The 23,976-nt window shown below is 50.2% G+C and overlaps 1 protein-coding gene across 4 annotated transcripts in view; it reads right to left on the minus strand.

The window, feature by feature from the left end:
* PMEPA1 (prostate transmembrane protein, androgen induced 1) overlaps positions 1–23,976 on the minus strand; it is a 44,380-nt gene that overhangs the window by 10,846 nt on the left and 9,558 nt on the right. For 2 of the 4 annotated variants that reach the window (XM_039378516.1, XM_027710596.2), the window contains exon 2: positions 17,791–17,829. The exons of 1 other annotated variant lie outside the window; for it this stretch is intronic. In XM_039378516.1, coding sequence (XP_039234450.1) covers positions 17,791–17,829 — 39 coding nt within the window. Of the gene's footprint in view, positions 1–202; positions 220–17,790; positions 17,830–23,976 lie in introns of those variants that run through there. One more of the 4 variants, XM_039378517.1, reaches the window with a different exon arrangement.

A 23,976-nucleotide genomic window follows, 5' to 3' on the forward strand; every position in this document is an offset into this window, starting at 1 on the left:
TGCAAAGCAAGGTCACACTAATTTAATTTTGCATAATTTTTATTCCAGAATACGTTTCAAACTAACAGGTTCAGACATCACATTTAAGTGACACAACCTGCTTTTCCGTATTTCCTGTCTAGACGCGGCAGCTCCGGGAGCCGGTCACCGTGCGTGCAACCGTTTTGCAACTAAAGCAATTTCCCCCCCCCCAGATTCTCACCATCCCGAAGCCGGGTGTTCGTGATCGAGTCAAACCTCCTGTCACGTCCCATTCTTCACGTTCACCGCTCGCTTGCCACTTCCAACCACGCGTGGCCCTGAGCGAGGGTTTCACGGGAGATTACAGGGACACGTTAACGAGCGATCGGAGACTCCGCCGCTTCCCAAAGCCTGCTCTCCTGCTCGGAGGTGTATCTAGGAGGCAGCTCATGTCCTTGCTGCCCACCCCCTGGCCACCAAGACCACAATGCCCTAAAGCACTCGGAATTTATGTGAGTAGAGCTGACGTGGGGGGCACCTCACTGGCACGACCCCACTCGTCCCACTGTGGACCACGCTCACCGCTCGACAGAAGCAGCTGCAGGAAGGTGCATCTCTGAGCTTCCTCGAGTGCCTATAAACAAAATACCTGGCACCCAGAGGTTGAAAATCCATTAACATTTTTACAAGGAGGGTGATTTGAGTCAACGGTGACTCTGGGAGCGCCGAGCCTCTGCACACCCTCGCGGCTCACGAGGGCCGCAGGGGAGGTGAGGCTGGGACGCACTTTAAATGCATTGCCTTACCTTTTACAGCTACACTACAGTTCATAAAATGCTTACTATAAACTTTATTAATGCTCTTCCTTCCACATAGGCTACCTCTGAGGAAGACAAACGCTCTAAACCACCAGCAAGGATAAAGGAGGAAAAAAAAACCCCAAAACCCTGTATTTTGCTGCACTCATTCTGCAGCTATTACTTACAAGTGGACAGAACAGCTTTCAGACAGGGCCTCAGCCAAGATGACCTTTGTAGTCAGCCAGGTATAATACACATCTGCAGGTTAAACCAACTATCCATAAGATTCAATTACAATTTCTGTATATACTGTAATGATGAGAAGTGAAGTTACTGAGGAGATAACGGCTAAGCTGAACAGAAGTAGTTGCACTAGCCATGATTCCTAAGAAAAAAAACCAAATTTTAAAAAACCCCAATTCCAGTCATCATAAACATTGTGGTGCACCATGATAAAACCCAGGTCTGTTTTGTTGCGACAAAACTAAAGCCAGCAGAGAATCTCCTGCAGAACACTTTGCTTCTCCTTTCACTTCCTCTGGGTATTTTTGACATTAAAAATCCCTTAGTTCTGACTCGAAACATTGCTGGGACAGTTCAAGTATGATAAGTCTGATCACAAGCTCACACAGACTATCCAAAACATGCTCTTAAGGGTGTGGAGAAACAACTCCTGCTGCTGATTTCATCTTCTGGTGGACATCAGCCCGTGTGAGGCAATCCAGGCAGGGTGAGATACCTCGCAAACAAGCCTCGCTGTTCAAAGTTAATGAACCAACAATTAATTTTTACCCAGGATGGATGGAATATGCATCTCAGCTTCTGAATGTTCCCAAGACAGTCCCTCAGCATCAGAGCCCCACTATCACTTTTTTCCTCAGCATTCTTTGGGAAAATACATTACATCTAAACCTGTGTTTTGAGCTCACTCTGTGTGCCTGATGGAGAGGAGAGCTGGTAAGAGTCTGGCAAAGCCTCCTCTGGGCCTTGGGAGCGCTGGGAACAGACCCTCCACCACAGGGCAACTTCCAGCAGTGCCCCAGCATCTGCAACAGCACAGGTCACAGCAAAGGGAGAACGTGGGTTTGAAATGAAAGCTTTACCCTAATCTAGAAACTGATACGAATCTGAGCAGCAGAAAAATCCAAAAGGAAGTGAGTAGAGTCAGGGAGACTAAAAAGGGACTGAGAACAACGCGGATTTTGCCATTTTAGAAGTTTCAGAGAACTGTGGAAACAGCATTTCCCCCTGAATCACTGTGTGCCATCACTGCCACTGTACATAAGGATTATTTTTAATTAAATGTCACTTATGTACCCAGAGAAAAATCCTGAAAGTGCCTAATGTAAGGAGCCAAGGAAAGCTAAATGTATTGAGCCTCCCTCCACCTCTGATCTTCACTTTCTCCAACACATTTCCAACAACTTTTACACCACAGCTCAATGGGGCAGTGTTGTACAGAGATCCCTCCTGCTGCTGCCTGACGAGCCTCAAAAAAAAAGGCACAAACAGACTGAGGCTTTTCTAACTTCCCTGTTGAAGGACAAAGAGATGTAATCAAGTCTGGTACAAACCTGGGCAGCACCTCTTTAGCCTCCAGAAGACACAGGCTATGGATGACTTCTCATGGCAGGTCACATGAGTTCCCTGGCCCCGTCCTGCCCTGCAGACCTTCTGCCCACCCCAGCCAGGGTTTCAGAGCAAGGCTTTGCCCACAGTGGTGGCACATCACAGCCTCCCTCCCTCCTGGATGACAAGGCCATAGCCTATGGATGGAGTCAATGCACAGATAGATGGTGGGGAATGATGTCATTCAGGTTCCTGGGAAGCCAAAGAGGGCAAGCAGCTGGAGCAAAGCCTGGCACAGGAGATGCACCACGGTGAGGCAGAGGAGTGCTCACCCTGACCCCAGGCACTGAGATCAGCTGCCAAGTGCTAAACTCAGGCTCCCAGCCCAGCTACTGCAGAGGGACAAAGTCTTTCCCTGGGTCACTCAGCCCAGGAGCAAGACCAGCTCTGACTCAGCCTCACTGAGGAACTTGGTCCCTCCTGGGACTGCAGAAGGAGCTCAGCCCTCAGTGCAGGCACGGAGCTGAAAAAATCACCGGCAACAGGATACAATTACTGGGCACAAACCTATAAGTGTGACCAGGGAATCCACAGCACAGGGCACCCGAGCCCTCTGCCAGCGACCTGCCCTTAGGTGTGTGGGTTGGCAGCAGGATACCTGTCAGCACCATGCACAGAGCTCGGGGAGGCTTAGAGAAAGAAAAGCGTCTCTCTGCCTGCCCCCAGAGCCCCTGCTCCAACTGTGAAGCAGCACTTTCTGCTCCTTGGTGCCCATGGTTATTTACAGAGCCTAGTTCACCAGGTGACTCAGCACTGTGAGTCAACAGATTCCAGCCGAGAGCCTGCAGTGACACAGAGTGGGGCATCTCAGTGGGGACCGTCCAGCAGCAGCACCTGGTGAGCAGCACCAGACTCTGGCACAGCCCCCAGGGACTGGAGAGAGTCAGGTCATGACCTGTCCTGAAGCTCCTGAAATCTGTAAATGAATTGCTGCCTGTCACCTAAATATGGGGACACTGTAATGTCACACTGCATGTCCTGGCTTCTTCTGTAATCCTTGGGGATTTAGGGTAAGTTCGACTGACTGCAACACTGTCCTCCATGCACCCCCATCACACTCCAGAAAAGAAAGTCTCTACACACAACACAGAATCTTTCCAGACATGGCAAAATTAACTGGATGAATTAATGAAAAGTGTTGACAAACCTGCAGCGAGCACTTTCATCCCCGATTTTCCATTAACACCTCTGATATCCACAGAGCTGCCCTGGCTGCACAACTCAGAGCAAGACACAGCAGAGATGTGCACAGTCCTGACTGCAGTTCCCTCTCCTCCCAATTTTCTCATCTTTTCATCCACCCCCACCCTTAGGCATCTTCTGTTTGAAGAAGTTCCTCATGGCCCTTGATGGCAGCGCTTTAGTTACGTCAAAAAAAGCACACAGAAAACATAAATAAGGGTACAGCTGGCTTTTGACTGGCCATGTGTAGATGAAGCCACACAAGAGAGACACGAAGCTGGTGGGGAGAAATCAGTCCAAATCAGACTGGTACCTCCATTAATTTGAAGCTTGGAGCTGAAGAGCATCCATGCATTTTTCCTCCCTGCTCATGACTCCCCAAATCCTGCACTTACAATGTTTGTGGGGCACCCAGCAGGGCTGCTCAAGGATTTCAGCCAAGAACAGTTTCAGATCAGTAACCTTAAAGGCTTCTCAGCTTTGCAGCTTGTGCAGTCCCTCAAAGAGGAAAACAAGTCTTGAATAGGGGCAGACCAAGGTCCCCTTCTCCCAGCATCAGTGTCTATCAGCACCCAAAACCTGAGTTGCTTCATTAGCACCCTTTAGCAAACATCCTTCTCAGCTGCTGGTCCAGAGGTCCCTGCCTGCTCCCCTACCCACCAGGGGGCTTTGACAGGCAGACAAAGGACATGACCCAGCATTTTCTCCAACAGACCTGGGCTGCCGCCTTCGCACGAAACTCATTGCCAGTGGGTAGGCAGAGACACTGCCCTAAACTAGAAGTGATGGGTCTGACTTTCAGCCGTTCTCAGCACCCACATCTCCGGCTGAAGGCAGCAGCAAGGGTAGGGGCTTGGGCACCAGCAGGCTGCAGAGGAGGAGGAGACACTCTTATCCATTCTGTCAGCTCCCTGACAGCCTGACTCGCTCCCCTCCCCAGTCTTCGCTGACTTTTCAGAGCACCACAGCTCCAGTGGTGCCCAGAGGCACCCTCAAAAACAAGGAGACACACAAGGACAGCCCTTGCCATGAACAGCTGGGAGCCTCCCGCTACCTTGCACGCCCCAATAATTAGGGCACAAAACAAGTCCTAATCACTGCTGGAGAATGAAAGCTGAGGACACCCCGTACCACCTTGCCTTACACAGACCAACATGCTGACTTTTGCAAGCAGAGAACCAGAAAGGCCAGTGCTGATGTTACTTAACCAGTCTGTAGCAGGCCTGGACCAAAGTGAGCTCCACAGAGCTGGCCTGAGGTCTGTCCAGTCCTTGTGCTCAGTTTAGAGCCCTGCCTGCCCCAAGATTTTTTGCCTGCCAGCTGCAAGCATACTTGTGGAGAACAAGGGATAGATGTTAAAGCAAAATGTGGGCACACTTTGGAGCAGCATGTGGCTCCCTGGAAGGACCTGAGGGTTAAACTCAGCAGAACTGAGTCCAGCAGAGGTGCAGTTGTTATGCCAGATGCTCATCAAAGCCTCTGTGAAAGGATGTGGGTTGAGCAGTGTAGCCAAAGAGTGGATTTTTTCTATGCAAAGCTAAAGAATGTGAATTTGAAAAGAGCCATCTGAATCTAGTCACCCTTCTGAGCTATGGTTTCAGTAGGGAATAAACTCCCAGCTCCTCAGTGAGTGGCTGCAGGGACTCAGACTCTGCAGCATCCCACTGGAGTGGCAGCAGGGTCAGTGTGGGACCCCTTACCCTTCCCTGCTCATACAGCATGGGGAAAATACCCTGGCACAGCAGCCATACTGCCCAGTGCAAGCAGCTCTGCCCTGGCACATCCTTCCCAGCCCTGCTTGGAAAAGGGACATGCCCATTATGCTAAATATTACATTTGAACTGCTCTAATTTAAGCAAGAACCAAAACAGCTCCAGGCAACAGCTGGAATCCAAAGGCTGACAGAGAGGGTGCAGCACCAAATGCTGCTCCTGGTTCAGAGTCCATTTCATCCACCAGATGCTGAGCTCCACTCGTTAAAGAGACCAATGTTCTCTCTCTTAGGACAGGGAAGAAGAGATGAAAGAACAAAGAACTTCAGATGGCAGATTACTCACCCTCCCCACTCGTCTGTTAGGTCATCTTAGAAACAATCAGACCAGGCGAAGTCATTACTGCACTATTTTTGTATTAGCATCTGCTGCATTTATCTTCTAATACCTCCATAAAACCAGATACCAAGGGCCCATCAGACTGTCAGCAATTGTATTTGTTTACAAGGGAGCACGGGAAGTACTGGAGTAAGTACAGAATATGATCTCGATATTGAGGTTGGCTCCAACCAGCAGCACCCTGAAGCTGCAGCAACACTGAGGCATCAAAGAGACCAGGATCAGTCCCGTGACAACAGGCAGGACAGCTGGGAAGAGCCCGTTGGATTTGGGCCTGCTCCATGCATCATCAGTACAGTTAAATGCAGCTAAACTGCATTTCCAGATTCAGCACGGCCAGTTCTGAGGTAATGAGCAGAAATGACACAGCGCGAGCCAGTGACGGCAGGCTGAGAGTGGGGAAGGAGGGCAGGGAGCAAGTGGGACTCAAAAAAGAAGCCAGTTTAGAAAAAATATTGCTGGCAAACAGCTGATGGGGCCCCAAGAAGTCCTGTTCATAGTGCCAATTCTTGGGCTATAAGTGTGTTTAATATAGTTCTTTTTCTTCATCTGTCACCTTGGGTAATCAAGCATCACATCCTCTTGAGTCAGTGACAAATGATGGCCTCATCCTGCATCCCCACCCCCAATTTTGTTTGTTTTAAAGGAAACGGCCCCATTTCATGCTTAATAGCCACGGAAACATCAGACTGGTCGAGCTTCAGAAAATTTTTCAGTTCTTAAAACACAGCAACACTCTGGGCCTGTTTTCAAAAGGTGACCTTCCTGAGCTCGCACGGCTTAGTGGCAGGGCAGGGAGCAGGACATGCATTCAAGGGCCAGAAAGGCAGGATCGGCACGGTGGAACTCAGCTTTTACATGGAAATGGCAAACGTGAGAGCTGGGTCAGCAGCTCTGTCAGCTGGGACACTTCCCGGCTCCGAGCAGAGACCTGTCAAATGGAGACGTGTTTAGAGAAACTCCTGAAGACATGAAACAGCTCCCTCGGAGCAATGAGAACTAACAAGGTTCTTTGGGACACCCAGACTCTAAAATCTTGCATATGCCAACCTCTTCTCTCCCTTTTTGTGCCTATTTCTCTCACCCTCCCCTTGTCCAGGGTTTTGAGACAAGGTATTTCATGCACAGTGAGCCTGATCCCAGCCTGCCGAGATGGCTGGAAGGAGTACCTTGCTTTTGAAGTTACTCCCAAGGGTGAGAACAGCTAAACTGGATTAAAAGAATAAAGTCATTTTGATTTTGCACTTAAAAGCAGGTAAATCTGCTTGCTCACTAGAAAACGTGGAGCAAGGCTCACGGCCCCCACCAAGCTGAGAATATCCAGAGTATCTCCTGATCCCCCAGGGGCAGCACGATGGCATCAGGCCTGGAAGATGTCTGGGCAGGGGTGAGGACAGAGCATCACCCTCCCCCCTTGAACATCAGCACCCAGAGAGGGACACAGGAACAAGAGTTTACCGTTTGCAATCATAAACAGCCTGAACCAGGAAAAAAAATCTACCAAATAATGACTGAAAATAAACAATATCTGGATCAAACCCTACCAGCTGACCCTAAAAGATCAGACAGGTTTTGTTTGTCAGGGGTATTTCTAACAGCCAGTAAAAATAAACACATGAATAAATAAGTATTTTCGTATACGCTGGAAACACTCCTGATCAATATGTGGCTTGCTACTGTAGGGGTTTTTTTTTTCCTTCCACCCAGCAGAAACTCATGACAAAGGAAAGCACATCTCATTTATGAACTTAGCTATAAATACTTTTGCTAACTGCCATTTAGGAATTTCATTTCCTGCTTGAGCAAGTCCTGTTGAAAGAGGCAATTACCAAATTTGTTTCTAGTTATAGAAATAGATGTTTGTCGCTGCCCACATCTGTTTCGACAGACAAATTGCCAGACGCGGACGCTGCAAGGAGAGCAAGTGTTCCATCCAGGGAGGGCTTTGCCACCTCTCCAGAAAGCTAACGGCAATTAGGGACGGGGTTTCCGATTCCAGCTTCCTTTCAGCCCTGTTTCCCACTGCAACGGAGCTGCCTCGCACCGACAGGGCACCTGCAGCCTCAGTCAGCCACAGCCACCTGCACCATGTCCCACAGTGCCGGAGCCTGCTCCCTCCTCCTGCTGCTCCTCCTGCAGAGACACCAAGGAATATGGGATTCACTTGTCACCAGGCCCACCAAAACAAGGCAACTTTAATTCAGGAGGTCACGAGGACCCGGTGCACTGTACAGAAAGGCAGGGAGCAGCAAAGCATTCCCCTTGCCTGCAAAGCAGTGAGATGGCACAGGCTGTCCTGCTCCACGTGGGACACTCACAGTGCAACAGCCAGTGGAGACGGGGGTTTACGGCTGCCATCAGCAGGGACCGCAGCCTCTCCCAGCTCAACAAATGCTGTATGTACAGGGTTTTACCAGGTCTCCCTCCCCAGTGTCCTCTCTTTCCACTTCCCTCCACTCAGGCTGTCCCCTAGAAAGTTTCCATTTCCACTCATTCTTGGGAAAACTATTTGTTGGTCAATTCCCAACATACTCAGCCACAGCCCTGCTGGAGCCCACCGTGTGTCAGGTGCCCCACTGCCAGCACCCAACTCCCATCACGGTGCTCAGCAAGTCCTGTGGGAACAGCCCTCGAGCAGGGGCACCCCGGGAGGGACGCAGGGACAGCGGCAGTGCCACAAACACGACACCCATCGACTCTCGCCAACACCCGGCTCAGGGGCGTGGTGGAGGCACAGAGAAGCCACAAAGCACCACGAGCTGCAGCCAGGGAACCTCTGCTCCTACAGCATTTCTCCTGTGTGAATGGCTCCCCCCATCACCTCGCTTGGAGAGAGGAGCCCGTCAGCCTTTGGGAGCAGTGCCAGGGACCCCGCCATGCCCCCACCCCGAGGCTGTAGCTCCCCTTGGGGCTCCAGGACACGCACCCTCGGGCAGCAGTGCCACAGGGGCTGCCCCGGCTCGCAGACGGGTGTTGAAACCCAGATTGAGCAAGTTGGCCAAAGCCACACAGGTCACGACAGGGCTGGAACTGCGACCGGATTTCCTCAGCGCAGTCCAGGGCCGAGCAGCAGGAAACGCTCCCTCCTCTGCCGCTTCCTAAGCCCCGTTATCATCTGCATCACTCTGCAGCTTTTGCCTACCAAAGGAGTGACCTTTGGCAAGGTAAGTTACTCCCACGGAACAAGGACAATCTTAAGTTACAGACATAATTATGCATCGCAGGAAAAAGAAAAAATATGCAAAATGCATGCAAATGCCCAGACACACACACTGCATCTGGTCACCACGGGATTCAAGTTCAGCTCTTGAACTGGTCTGAACTGGTCTCCACCACCAGATGGGAGCGAATGCATGTGCACACTCTCACAGAGATGTGAAAAAAAATTATATTTATATATATATATACACACACACACCAGAGTGAATGGGGGAGGTGAGTACAACCGCCCCAAATCTGACAAAATTAAAGGTAATAAATTTACTTCCACCTCAGTTGCAGCAACAGCCTGAGAAAGGTTTTAACTCCCACAGCAGATCTGCTGGGAAGTCTGTTTCGCTGGGGGGGTTTGCATACCCAGGTTTTAGGGCGCATACAAAGAGAAGCCCCATAACAAGCAGGGTGTGGGGCCAAGAACAGGGCTGGGCTCCCCTGCCCTCCCCGAGCATCCCCATCTCCATTTCGGGCTCTCCTCCCCATCTCCAAGAATTCCCCATCTCCATCCCGGCCCATCTGTGTCCCTCCTGCCGCCCCATTGTCCCGCTCCCCCGTCCCGTCCCGGCGCAGCCCCAGACACACGGGGGGGCTGCGGGGAGCCGACCCCGGGTCAGCCCCCACAATGGGCTCGAGGGGAGGCGGCGGAGCCCCGGCTGGCCCATCCCGGCCGCTCCCGGCCCGGCGCTCCCCCGGCACCTGCCCGCGGGATGCAGGATTCGGGATACGGGATGCGGGCGGCAGCTGCCCCGCGCCGGGCGCGGGGCGCTCGGGAGGGCGGGATGGGGGCAGAGCACGGAGGAAAGGATTATCCACGGACACAGCCTGTCCCCTTTTCACTGAATTTAACAATAAAGCAGTAGCTATAGCAACGGGGTTAATTAATGCATCGATTTGCATAACTAAAACTCCCGCACCCATTCAAACCTCGCTGAAATGTTCATTCTTACACCGGCGGAGCGCCCGCGGCCGGGGACCCGCACCCACACCGGGATACGGGGGTGCGGGGACACCCCCAGCTGTGCCCGCTGCAGTGTGACCCGGGAGTAACCCCCTCCTCACACCTTCATCCCCCCCAAAGCACCAGCATCTGCAAACCAGCACGCCAGAAAGAGCAGGAAAACGGGGGCTGAACTGTCCTTCAAAAAATAAAACAAGAGGGGAAAAAGTGATTTTCAGGGATGGAGGGAGTAAAGCGCATTCCGAGGCAGAGGGGGTAAGGAGATAGGGAATGTAAAGGTTTCAGACTATCGTATAACCAGAGGGGGAAATGTCTTCTCACCACAAACATGCATCTGCATGATGTCTAGACAGTCATAAAAAGGGCAATTAAAGTACTGCAGGCTGCAGTAAGCCAATGTCTCCTCTCCCAGTCTAAACAGTTGAAACATACTGTACTAACTTCGAAAAAAAAAATATAGGATAGGGAGAAAAAAAAGACAAGTTTGTAAGGAAAAACGTTTTGAAATTCAGTTTTAAATAAGCCGGTAAATTAATTCAACCTTGTCACATCTTTGCCTTATAACATATCAAATATTCCGCCTGCGTCCTGTCTAGACTGCGATAACAAAGGGCATTTAAAGCCCTGCAAGATGCGCTGACAGAGTAGCCATTTAAAGATGCAGTATTGCTTTCTCCATCTAAAACGATTTGTCAGATGGAGTTAAAATGAAAATGATAAGTAATCACTCTGGTTCACAACCATTTCAAAAGAAAAAAACCACAAAACCCCCACAGCTCATAGATATAAATCCCACTAAAATCATTCCAATGTATCATTCCAGTGGGATTTGTCTGGCTTCTTTTTTTATGGCATTTGCTTTATTTATTTATTTATTTTATTAATCTGAGATGTCAGTAGCTTTCTGCAGCACATGCATTTCTAAATAGGAGTGTATTAAGTTTGAAAAAGCCAGCTCCAAGTTTTAACTGTTTTACTGGCATAAAATGATAACTCGTGGAGAGACACTAACATAATCCCAAGGGTTAAATAAAAACACAAAATTTCTTTTCAATGTTATTTAAAAACAAAAGAACAATCTACATCACATGAGAAAAACTGGCCAGTCCCCATCACTGACACAGTTCAGCCTGGTTAGTCCCTGTCCTCAGGAAAGCAAGAGAAAAAGGAAGGTTAAAGCAAACTATGTGGGTGTGCACAGCGTTGTTTTTTTTACTGAGAAAGGACCGTTTTCTGGAAAAGGCAAAACAAGATATAATCCTGTCTAACACAAAAAACATTCTCCTCCCTGAGCTTTATCAGCTGTTGAAGAACCAAAAAACTCAAAATAAAATATATAGACAAAATAGCTGATCTGCTGAACAGGACGGCTAAGGCTGCTCACGACAAAGCCAGTGCCCACAGGCCAACAGCACCCTCGGGGCAACGCTTTTACCAAGTGCAAGACTGGCTTTAGAGACTGTTTTGTTGTGCCATGGCATGACCACGTGCCCCTGGCAAGGGAAGGGGACTAGGCTGTGCCCAGCCCCGGGTCCAACTGCACCATCCAGTCCCTTCTACTGGGGGGAGCCCATGGTGGGAGTCACCCCTGGAAGTTCAAAATGGGGATGAACTCAGTTCTTCTCTGCTCCTCACCCTACAGCATCCCACTACCACCTCGTCTGCACCTCCCTCTGTCTCCCAACTCTTGTTTCTTAATTATTATTTTAATAAGACTGTTTCCAACTTCATTGTTCATTCCGCAATAGCCCAAGGGCTACAACTGTTCATTAGACAGAATTTCTACTTTAATTGCACTGACACAGATGTGTAGGTTATCTGGAAGAAATTACTAAAATGAGCAGTAAAGAATGGGGTTGGATGCTTTTCTTCCCTTATGGAGAGTTTAATTTAACATTATTTCCCCCCACGCCCCATACAAGCAGCATCATTTGGTGCATTGCGGGTTCACAGAGGAATTAACCCCAAATTGTTCCTGCTGCCGTGGTGCACACAGGTGCACTATGCTCCCAGTGCTGCATGAGGATTTCCACAGGAGAAGAGGGGCAGGTTTGGGGGCTGCAGGGTCTCCACCACTGCGAGCAGGATGGCCCATGTGCCCCAGGATGGCCCATGTGCCCCAGGATGGCCCGTGTGCCCCAGGATGGCCCGTGTGCCCCAGGCAGCGCAAGCCAGCAACGTTCACCCAAGAGCGGGAGCATCTGGGATCACAGATAAAGCTTTGGGGAAGAAGCTGGGCCACCACCACCCAACGTGTCCATTCCTGCACCAGCACTGCAAGTGCCAGGACTGGGGTGGGAAACAGGCTCCCTTGGCCCCCCCTCACCCTCTGCAAAGAGGTAAATCACCAGACACCAAAAAATGTCATCGCTGCTGCTCAACAGCGCCCGGGCTTCGCACCCAGCACGGCTGTGCAGCTGCCAAATCAGCCATGGAGTTCACATGAACTTCCTCTGCAATTCATGTTGGCCAGAGCCAGACACATAATAGCCTTGGATTCAGGGAGAAAGAGCTGCCAGCGTTATTTCTATTTAAAACCCTCTATTTGAGCTTCATAGACTCATTCTTCACACATGATACACATGCACACACACACGAAATGCAGAAGTGAGCCAGATCCAGAAGTGTTTCACTTCACCAAGAGCAGTGCCTAATAGCAATTCCAGGTTTTGGCTCTCTGATATTATTTAATAGATTTTAATTCAATAATAAGAAGCATGAATCCGCCAATTTTTTTTTATTATGTCTTCTTGCCAGGAAGAAGAAAAAAGTTGCTCCCAACTTTTAACCGAACTGTTCCCTCCTCTTTGCCTCCCACCCTAAGCAAGGGGCTGCAGCACAGAGGTACCTCCTGGCCAGAGGAAGACGGATGCTGCAGGAGAGCTCAGCCTGCCAGGGTGGGCCGGGGCAAGGGCAACAAGCAGATGCACATGAAGCGTTCAAGTCTCATCTCTAAATATGTCTAAAAGCCACTAAAAACTTCTCCTTCAGCCAAACCTATCCTTGATTTAAGGAGGGAGAAAAAAAATCCCAAATGCTACATGTTAAAAAAAGTCTGCATTAAGCAAAAAAAACTTCCCTTTGTTGCTAGGGGACTTGCTTTGTATCTGCTGAAAACCTTTAAAATGCCACCATTGTATTTTAACAAAACCCCGAGACTGAAGCATCTCATGTGCTAAAAATCAAGAGACAGAGCACATCAGTTCCATCTTTCCTTTGCAAGTACTTTGCTCAGGCCTGACTTCGTTTTGTATCTTGGTCCTCGATGCTTTTTGGCAGTTTGCTCCAGACTTACTGGCAAGGGCTAAAAGGTTTCTATTTAGCTGGTGTCAGCTGAGCATCTGTGCCGGCAAGAACTGGAGTGGGGGTGATCCCGACTGCATTTCAAAAGCACATTTCTTTTTGGGAGCTGCCACAATAATTTTCAGTCTAAGTGCATTTGGGTAATGGGGTGACTCCCTCCGGAGGGGTCCCCTCTGCAGGCCTTAAGCAGAGCACTCGGTTCTGGGAAGGATTCCTGGCCAGCGGAGGGAAAAGGAGCTGGGAACACTCCCTAACCTGTGACCCTGATAACAAAAGGCAGGGAGACCGTCTAGACCTCCAGTCTGACGGGGAGTGAAGGCGAGCATTGTGCTGGGGCTGCCTCAGACAAGGCAGGCACACAGCGCTGCGGGGCAGGAGCACGAGGCGGTCCCAGCTGCAGCCACCGACAGCATCGCCCCAAAAACCCACCGCCTGCTCGGGGAGGGGGGGCACGCACAGCCCACCCCTCCTCCCCAGCGCAGGGCTGAGTTTTCTGGGCAGCTCCCAGTCCCCAGCGCAGCTGGAATCAGTGGAAATGAAGGAGCCCGTCCGATTTCCAGCCTGACCAGCCCCGGGTTTCCCTTTGCCTCCGTGTATTTCACACATACAGTCCTCACGCTCCTGAACACACTGATCGTGCAATTCTAGCTCTATGCAGACTGCCAACAGGGGAGAGCAAAAAAAATATGCTTCCTTCCTTCCACAGAGCCTTTATTTTCTTCCCTCCTTGTCTGGCTCAGTTAAAACGGGACAAACCACGACATTCCCACTCTGCCAAGCCCAGAGATCAGCTCAACATTCAGAAAAGCTGAAGCCGAGCCCCAGCTCTGCCACATATTTCTTGTGTGACCCTGGACAAACCCCCTGCCTTCTCAGTGTTGAGGTCCTCACATATAAAAATACAAATACCCTAAATAAATGCTGGAGCGAATGGCAGGTTACTGCCAGGGAACTGCACGGAGAGAAAACAAAAGACCTATTAAAAGCCCTCTGTTCATCTCTGCCAGAGAGAAAACACTATTACCCAGTACTTAAAAAGATGCATTAAAGGAGAGAGAGAGCATCCGGGGGGGTTAAGGACACCCCTGGCAGAGCAGTGAGGGGAAGCACTCCGGGCCAGCTGCCCCCCACGTGCCCTCAGGGCAAGGACTCAGGTGCTCCCACACCCTGGCCATGCCCTTGGCCATGCCCTGACCATGCCACTGCAGGGACCAGGAGCATCACCTTGCCCTGAGCACACCCAGCACACAGTGGGGCTGGACCTGCACCAAAACCTGCCAACCTGCAGGTCAGAACTCTGGGGAAAACAAAAACCATTAGTTTCACTCTTCCTGAAGGAAAGATAAGTACCTCTCAGAAACTGGGTTTCCTGCCAGAAGATGTGCTCCAACCTGGCTGTACAGACAGGTCCTGGCTGTACAGGACACACTGTGACCCATGGTGGCACTGGTGTGGTACCACCCTGGGCATCAGCAGTGCTCACTGGCCCAGGCCAGACCTTTGGAGTTACAGCGTGAAGCTGAGCAAAACCAGCCTCAGCCCCTGAGATAGTTTTAATAGCCATGAAAAACCCACCCCCTTCTGATGAGAGGTGAAATATTAACAGCTGATGGTGAATACAGTGAATTCAGAGCAGGAGAGGAGTTTTGTTATCCTGGCAGCCACCTGATGCCAATCCTCAACTGCATACCCTACCACAACCACACCTTTCTACCTGAAAAAAGGTGAGGGCCAGGGAGTTTCTACACCCCCTGCCTCCATCGTTTCCTACTCCACTTCCAAAACATCACCTCTCCTGCAGCAGCTCCTTCCTCAGGTGCTCCAGGTCCCTGGGACCACCAAGGCACCAATGCTGCCCACAGAGCTGGGAGCTGTGGCAGGACACTGCGTGGTGGCACCAGGATGGGATGTCACACGCCTGCAGTCTCAGCAGGGTCCAGCCCCAACTTCCTCACAGCTTGGAACCTGCCATGGCAGCAGCTCTTCTTCTGACAACTGCCTGTGATTTATTTTGGTACACATGCCCAGGGAGACTGAGAGATCCTACACTGGGATTTTATCAGCAGTATGCAGCTATGGAAACAAACCCATTTAAGACTAATATAACAAAATGCCTAAACCCACAACAATAAAATAAAGAACGGTGCGTATTGGCATTTTCACAGGGGAGCACTGCAGTGAATGCAGAGCATGACCCAGCTTCTCTCAGACAGAATTCACCCAAACCTCTAAGAAATCACGTACTTTCATGTAGTTACATGTTTAGCTATGTGAATTTTGTTTTGTGCAAATCCTCCACCCTGCCCTTTGATTTCACAGAGTTCAAGGATGGCATCTCCTCCTAAATCAGATGAATAGCCATTTCGGCCCTTGCTGAGAGTATTCCCTCTTCCCTCTCCACATCCATTCCCAGCCACTCTTTGTGAGAAGCACGACAGCAGACACAAAACCCAGCAGAAACTGCAGCACCCCTTCTTGCTCCGTGTGCAGGGGGAGAATGGCAGTGCCTCACCATGCTCAGCCACACTGATCCCCCTCAACAGGAAAGAGAAGGATGCACAAGTCATTTACAGAAATCCAAAAGTCTGACATCCACATCAGAGACACCCCGGAGTTACTGGGGAGATGGTGGAATATTTAAAACACACAGGAAAAAAGCCCAAAGAAAGCTAAATCTCCCTTTTGAGTCGGTCTGAGGTGGTGCTCCCTGCCCAGGGTTGGTGTTTTGCCACGTGCAGGGCTTTATCCCAGGGATGGGCACGGGCATCTCTGCCCGGGGGTCCCAGCTCCGCAGGCAGCACCAGGGCGCTCCGGGAGGAAGGGGATGGTGGAGGTGGCGATGTCTGGGAACGCTGGCCCAGGCTGGAGCTGCAGACAAGGACCCAGACAACAAAGGCGAGGCAAAAAGCCGTCTGATAGAGGCAGCCCCGTCTGGCAGCCGGGTCTTTCAGAAGCCCGGGCATGCACTGATGTCTGCAAGCACAGCTCTTCGCTGGGCGCACAATTAACCCCGCAGCAAGATCCCTAAAGTGTCCTACAGCACACTCCAAACAGCATCCATCTGGTAAGATGAAAAAACCCAAGGAGTACATGAGCGCGGCAAAGGAGCAAACAACTGGAGACTGCAGGGAACGACTCTACAACAAACAAAAATTATGCTTAATTTTCTGTTATTTATATTCTAAGAAAACCGCATGTTTTCACTTGCATCTCTGCCTCCCTCCCCGAGGCACAAACACACACACACACAAAATGGGACAGGGAAGACCAAGGAAAGCAGGAAGAGCAGCACAGCCAGAACACAACCCCGCTCACATGCCTTCCCAAATCACAGGACAAGAGAACGGGTGCGAGTTTTACAACAGTCGAGTGACAGCAAACACCTTTTGCTGGAGTGAAAAACGCCCCGAGCAGCTGCTCAGAGCACCGTGAGAGACACCGGGGCTCCCTCTGCCCGGCTTACCTGCTGAAATCTTAAGGCATTAATATAAAATAAATACAAATAAACCATTGCCTGCTGCAGGACAGTTTCCCTACAGACTGGTGTGAGTGTCCCAGCACTGGGGCTGATCCCAGCCTCTGGCTCCTGCAGTTCCCCTGCCTGATGTCTGCACCAAGATAATGCTGCTGGGGGACCAGTGGTGTCTCACAGCTTTTTTGCATAAATAAGGACTATTCTGCTGTGGAACCAAATTCTGCCATCAGGCTCGAAATAATGCAACTGAAATAATTCTTTTTTTGTCTTATTTTAGATTATGACTTTTACCAATTGATGCTTGATGAAAGCCTAATGAATGATCTGTAGGCATTATAAGCCCGTTAAAGATCTGAGCGTGGTTATAAGCCAAGGTCATAAGCTCTATTGACTTCCCAGGCTCTATAGCAATTGATTAGCCATTTATTAAAATCATTTATTCACCACTTGTTAGCACTTTATTTTGCTGGTCCTTTCCCAGCGGGCTTGGGACTCCACATTTGAGCAAAGACACTTTACTTTTGGGGTACTGTCATAAACTCGATTCTAAACTGAGAGACAGATACACAGATGTTATAACAATGTCTTTTTAAAACAGCAAAAGCTATTTTTCAAACAGGTTCAGCTCAAATCCAGCAGCCTGGTTCAACAGGGCTCCCAACACCTCATTTTGTCTGCTGAACACAGGCAGCTCCAGCCACACTCAAGGGAAGTCTCACATCCCATGATGTTAAAGGGTTCAGACTGTCACACTACTTTCACAAAATACTATGAAAGTTTCTGTCCTCGATGTAGTGCTGCTCATTAGTTTGCCAGAGTATCAGCAAATGGAAGAGTACTGGTGCTTAAAAAGACATTCAGCTTTTGAAGATGGTTCTACATTGAACAGCAAAAGGAAAAAAATCCCATCCAGGATTACCAAAGTGCAGCCAGGTATAGATAGCCAAAAAACAGCAGGTTTGCACAGTCAGCCACTGAAGACAACACTGCATCCCCCTCTGCACCCAAACAGCAGGTACCTGCTGCTCTCGGGGCCAGGCAACGTCCCACCCGTTCCGTGGAGTGAGTAACCGGGGTGTTTATGGTACAGCAGCTGCAATCATGCAATCAGCCTTCGTAATTAGATCTTGGCAACTCTTGAAATACTTCACTTACCCAGTTTACCTGGAAAGGTGCGACCTAAACATTCAGTGCCTGGAGACATTTGAGAGAAAAACAGAAAGCATCCGTCAGTGATGGGAGCCACCTCCGACCGGCTGCAACACACCCCAGCTCCCTCCTGGGGACTCGTCCTGGCAGAGCTCCCCCGTACCAGCCGTGGCTGACACCTGCACCCAAACCTACCACCTCCAGGAGGAACAAAGCCACCCTGAGCCAGGTGCCACCACTCCTGGTTAGACCCCACATGCTTTTCCCACACCAGACATTGCTGTACAAAGTCCTGTTTCTCTCTCGCCCACACGGACCTCCCCAGGACCACTCTCCTCCACCCATGGCCATCTCACCTGGTGGCATGCTGAAGCCTTACAGAGGTTTGTGAAGTTTCTGTGATCACTCAGCCCACCCCAGAGACTTCTCTGCCACATTCAAAAGTGCCAGACTGCCTGCCCATGGCCCCGGGGCAGCACTCTGCACTTCAAAGCACTGGTGGGCTATTTGTCATGTTCTGTCTCCTCTGCAAACACTGGTAGCTGAGCCCCATGTGCTGCTGAGCCTGGGTGAAAGCTCGGGGTCTCCTGATGCCCCATCCCCCAGTGGGGGCTGTGGGGTGATGAAGAGGAAGACCCACAGCAAAATCTTGCACAACACCCCAGACGCAATGCCCAGCAGATGTATTTTCAAGTGAGGAGAACAAAGCAGCCAAAAGTTTGCATTAAAAGACAGCTCATGACTTCTCTCTCGCCCATCAGTGAGCACTGTGTGACTACCTGCAAAACTGAAGGGGTTGTGGGATATGGACCCTCCCGACCCCCCCAGCACAACCCCAGTGCCTGACAAGCTGTGACACTGGGGGCAGGGTGAGTGCTCTGCATCCCCCAGGGGCTTCACTGAAGAAACAGGACTTTTTTATGAAGCCCGTAAGAACTGTCTGTCACTGATAATGGTTAATTGGTACTAATTAGTACAGTCTGATCTGAAGGAGTCCTACTGGCCTATAAAAGTGGCCTTTAACCCAACAGACAGCAAGTGTGTCGCTGCCAGACACACCACGCCGGGGCTGCAGACACACCGCACGCTCCCACAGTGGCAGCAGAGCAGGCTGGGAGGTCCAAGGGGTTATATCAACACATCATTGCTCCCAAATAAAGCTTTAAAAAGCTACCTTCCATGCACCTGAGAGGACAGAGATAAGCAACTTTCGCACTCCAGGAAAAGATTAAGGGTCAGAGAGTTGCTGCAAATTACCACTAAATAACAAGGGGTCGTGGGCTCGGAGTCGGCTCACTGAGGTGAAGTCAAGCTGATTCAAAGGGATGAGTTCAGACATTGCAAATCAATGCTTCACATGCAGGTGTTCAAAAGTGACTGTGCAAGAGTGTGGTGTCACCTGAATGCACATGGGCTCTGAGAGCCTCCAGGCCCCTGTGCACCACCACCACCCTGCTGGAACGGGCACCGACACCGACCCTGACGGGAAAGGGAAGAAAGGAATTCTGCCGAGCCAAACGCCGACGTGTGGCAACAAGCTCGGACCTCCTCCTCCTCCTCCTCAGCCAGCTCTCTGCACAGAGCCTGAAAAGGGGTGGGAGGCTGGAAAGGAGTGAAAGGCCATAAGAAGACTGGAGGCCAAAAAGGGGTGGGAGTCCTAAAAGGAAAAAGTAAAGGCTGAGAACAAGTGGACGCCAAAAAAGGCTTGGGAGGCCCAAAAGGGTGGGAGTCAAATTTAGATGTTGAAAAAAAGAGCCCCCATGTCTGCAGCTGGTTGGATCAGGATCAGCTTTTCTCTGGTTAAATTTCCAAAAGGGTAGAAAGCAACATCTCTCCCCACTCCACAGCCCAGGCAATGCCCCCACTGGTGCTCAGCACGTAGCACTGTGCACACCCCAGGTGTGACACCCTGTGCACACAAAGGCACATCACCCTGTCTCATCATGCCTCATCCAAAATGTTTGGTGATGGTCTGGGATGTGTGGGAGAAACAAGCTGAACCCTCTCAAGCCAGGCAGGATTTTGGGATGCTGCTTCTCCCCTCTCTCTGAGCATTCCTGCCTCTCCCATCCTCACATCTGCCCTTTAAGTTCAGCCACGCATTTGCCAACTTTTTAAATGCAAATGAGAACTGGCACATAAAGTCAGTGCTTTAAACCTGACCAGAGCCACCCTCGGCTCTCCTCCCTCCCTCCATATATGCATAACTTTTTTTATGCAATCGGCAGCAGGGAAGAGATACAGGGAGTGGCTGAGCCGTCGGCGCATATTCCCGGTGGATCGGTGCCCGGAGCCCTTCTGCAGCCGCAGTCCTGCCAGACGGCTCCATGTGAAGGGTGGCTCACACTGTCTGCCTACCAGCAGCAGCAGCAAGGAACCAGTAATTACACTGGCTGGACCAACACCTGCTCGTGGTTTTGTCTTACACTGTTTGTGCAACCCAACAGGCTGCCAACAAAACAGAGATGTGCTTCGCCTAAACAGGTGAAAACATGAAACAGGGAACGGAGCTGCCGTGTTGGTCCCACAACGCCTCTGTGCAACACATGCTGGAAAATCGTTGCTGGTTTAGCCTGCAAGAAGGCTGCAAAGCATGGCATGCAATGAAAAGACAGGTCTTAGCTGTGGGAGGAGGGAAAAGGGCTGCCCATCCACAGAGCCCAGCTCCTGGATCCAGCCCCACGCTGGTGCAGGGCACACGGACGCTCTTTTCTGGGCGCCAGAACAGCATGGCTGGCCAGGAGAGTCCCACTAAACTGAGCATCCCACGTGGGATGATGGCATGCAGGACATGGTAGCCCTCCCCACCCTTCAGAGCAGAGCTGCTCCCCAAAAATCCCGGTGCCAGTTCAGAGCAGAAGTGCCCGTTCCCACACCAGGGCATGGGCAGGGGATCCAACCCTGCACAGTGTCTCTCACTCATGGAGCTGGAGCTTGGCACCGAGGTGGGAAGGGGAGGGTGAATACCCTGAAAGACCAAGAGCAAAGACCCCAAAGGAACACTTGGACCAGCCTCAGCCTTCCTTGCCTTTCTGCACGGCAGGAAAGCCGGGATCATCTCCAAACCCACCAGGTCACACCCAAGATATGCTCCCCCCTATCCCATCGGCAGATGGGATTTGTTGTAGATGATTTGTCCTGGAATAAAAACATCAGCCCCACCTCTTGCAGCCTGTTTACTGAAAGCCACTAAACATTAAACAGAGGCAAAAAGTGTATCCCAGCAACATCTGGAATTTATCCCTTCTTCCTTCTGCAAGAAAAAATAAATCACGCTCTATTCTTTCAGAGAAAGAAAAGTGATTATATAGAATTATAATGCTGGAAGAAGATAGAGAAGAGCAGAGATTTTCTTTGAAATGCTGTTTGGACAATTAAAAAGGGACAGTTTCAAAGAAGCAGCAAATCCTATCTCAGCTTCTTCCGCCCTGTCTCTCAGTGCCAGGCTTTCCTCCCATGTGTTGGCTAAGACACTTAGGAAAGCAACAGATTTTTTTCATCCTTGCAAGACCCTAAGTAAGTTAGAAAGAAAACCAGCTCTAAGGCCTAAGTGGTTAAAGATATACCAAATAAAAAAATTATTCTTCCAATTCCTGCCAACGGGATTCGCAGGAGCCTTGATTTCTTTCGGACCAGCATTCCTAAAGAGGATGGGTCAATCTCTTCCCAAGAGAGCCAACGCGCCGTCTCTCCAGACAGAAGAATGGAAAGGTTTTAAATATTAAAACAGGAAAGACTATCGGGATTAATATGAGGATGCAAGGTCAAAATGAGATTTCCTCCATTTCCTCAGGCTCCTGATCCCAGAATGGCTGGGTGACAGCCCCACAGCATCACCTGGCCCCAGTCACAGCCAGGGAAGCCTGGGTTCAGAGGGAAACCCTTCCCAGCCTTCCCAAGGGGGGAAGTGAAGCAGCCGCTCTCACGCCAAGCCCACAGAAGTGCCTCCAGCTACTAAATTACCCAACAACTTAAATGAACTGCATTGATCAGCCTGGAAAACAAAGCTGCAGCTCTTGGCATGTGCCCAGTTAGGAGGGTACAGCTGCATTTTTCACCTGCAAGTAGTTACAACCATAGCAAGAGACATCCCTTTCCCAGCCCTGACGCCCCTCCCTGAGGGGAAAGACCAAAGGGCAAACACAGGCAAGAGGGAACCACTGCTCCAGACACCTTTCAGACAGAGCAGAGCCTCAGTAAATGACAGGTGTGTCCAGTTTTGCAATCGAGGGCAAGGCTGTTCCTAGAACAAGTCCCATTACTTGGGCTATTCAACCCCCATCTCCTCGGCTGCACTGCTCCTGGACTGGATGCAGGATTTCATCAGGACATTAAACTCAGAAGCTGTAAAATCACTGTGCAAAAACCCAATTATACCTATTTTCGTAACTGCCAATTTAAGCTTGTATTTAGGTCCCCTCACATACCCCTATGTTACATAAAGCACTTCTTCCACTTGAAATGTAGCTTTCTAAAGGCCATTTTGCTTAATTTAATAGACGCCTAATGTGGGTCTGCAAATCTCGAGAAACGCAACCAAGGAAGACACACGGCTGCGAGATCCCCTCCCGAGCACCCAGCAAGAACAGGAGGGGATGAAAGGCATCTCCAAACCCATGAACCTGCTGTGACTGGAGTGCACTTGTGGTCTGAAGAGCAGCAAAACCCCACGGTCGAGTCAAAAGAGAAATTCCTGAACATCTGCACGCACCGTTAAACCCCCTTGAGACCACCCAGCGCTCCAAGGGCTGTACAGCAGGATGGATCCTTCCCTCACTGCACAACCAGGAGCTGAGCTGAGCCCACTCGGGCATGCTTCCCTCAGTCTGGAGAGAGATGCTTTCTGCACTTCCACTAAATAAATGCAGTCATCTTTTTTTTTTTCCTTTCTTTTTGTAAAAAGCTGCACTAATAAAAAGCTCATAGTGCATCTATTAAATCAAGCCTGTCCATTATGTTTATTGTTCCTTACAATTCAGGCCTGGATGGCAAGTCAGTGGAGGTTGAGAAGTATTTATCAAGAAAACCCATGAGAACGATGAGGATTAAAAGCTGTCAGCAGGACAGGACATGTTTGTAACCCTGTAGTTGTTCTGCACCTCGCTCAGAGCATACAGGACCCCCATCAGAGGCCTCTGCCCCCTCTCCTTGTGTCTGAGCCCATCTCTGGCACATCAGCCACCACCTGCATTCCCAGCAAAAGCTGAGAAAGGTGTAATGTGTATATACTGCTACCAATAAGTCACACCAGAGAAATATAAACCGCTGATTGCATTACACGCCAGTGACCAGTATCATTAAGTGTTACACACCTCGTGTGTGTGTTTGAACATGCTGGAGAGGGAGACACTGAACTCAAAAACACATCTTCCCGTTAAAGCAAAGTCCCAGGACAGTAATAGAAATGAAACAATAAAAATAAAATTTCTGCATATTATATGGGAAATAATTGCAATTTAAGATCATTTTCCTCTGAATTGTATGAAGCAGGTGTCCATCGATCACGTTGTTTCTTAAGTGTCCTAAAGACATCACTGAGCAGGCCAAGGTACTTTCAGAGCTCAGTGCTAAAGAGCCTAATCTGTATATGCTATTCCAAGTTACTGAAGCCAAGAGACCACCCTTGGTAAGGTGGAATAATGGGGGGAATAATGAAAATAACACAGAAAGAGCAGGACTTGCTCCTCCAGAAAAGCAGCTGAGATATCTGCCCTTGCAGCCTCTGACTGACTCTGGAGGAACCAAGTCTCACTGCACAAATACTTGGGAAGAGCACAAGGAAATCCAGCCCAGTTTCAGGCCTGGAGCAGGCACCAAGCACAAGCCCAACCCTGGGCCATCTCAGCTGCTCAGCTGTGTGTTTCACCCTGTGGCCCCAAGAGTCAGCTGGGACCCTCAGGACCGTGGGAAACGGCCCAGGAGGGTGTGGGAGGCGCAGGGCACAGCTCTGCTTTGGGGGGATCTTCTGTTTTTGTAAGAAATAACGACATTAATCATAACATTAAACAGAAACCGCTGAGGGGGAGAATTTCCAAGCTTGCTGAGCACAGAGCCCAACCCACTGGGGGACAGCTAGCAAGCGGCCACAGCAGGGCAGCTTCCCTGGGACTCGTCCTTGGCAGCCAAAGCCACGGATGGAAGTGGCGACAAGCAGAGTCAGGACTGTTGTAGGACTCGGGCTTGGAAATGTTA

Source organism: Pipra filicauda, unplaced genomic scaffold, assembly GCF_003945595.2.
Source record: "Pipra filicauda isolate LSUMZ 115617 unplaced genomic scaffold, ASM394559v2 scaffold13_size5146498_pilon, whole genome shotgun sequence".
NCBI classification, from domain to species: Eukaryota; Metazoa; Chordata; class Aves; order Passeriformes; family Pipridae; genus Pipra; species Pipra filicauda.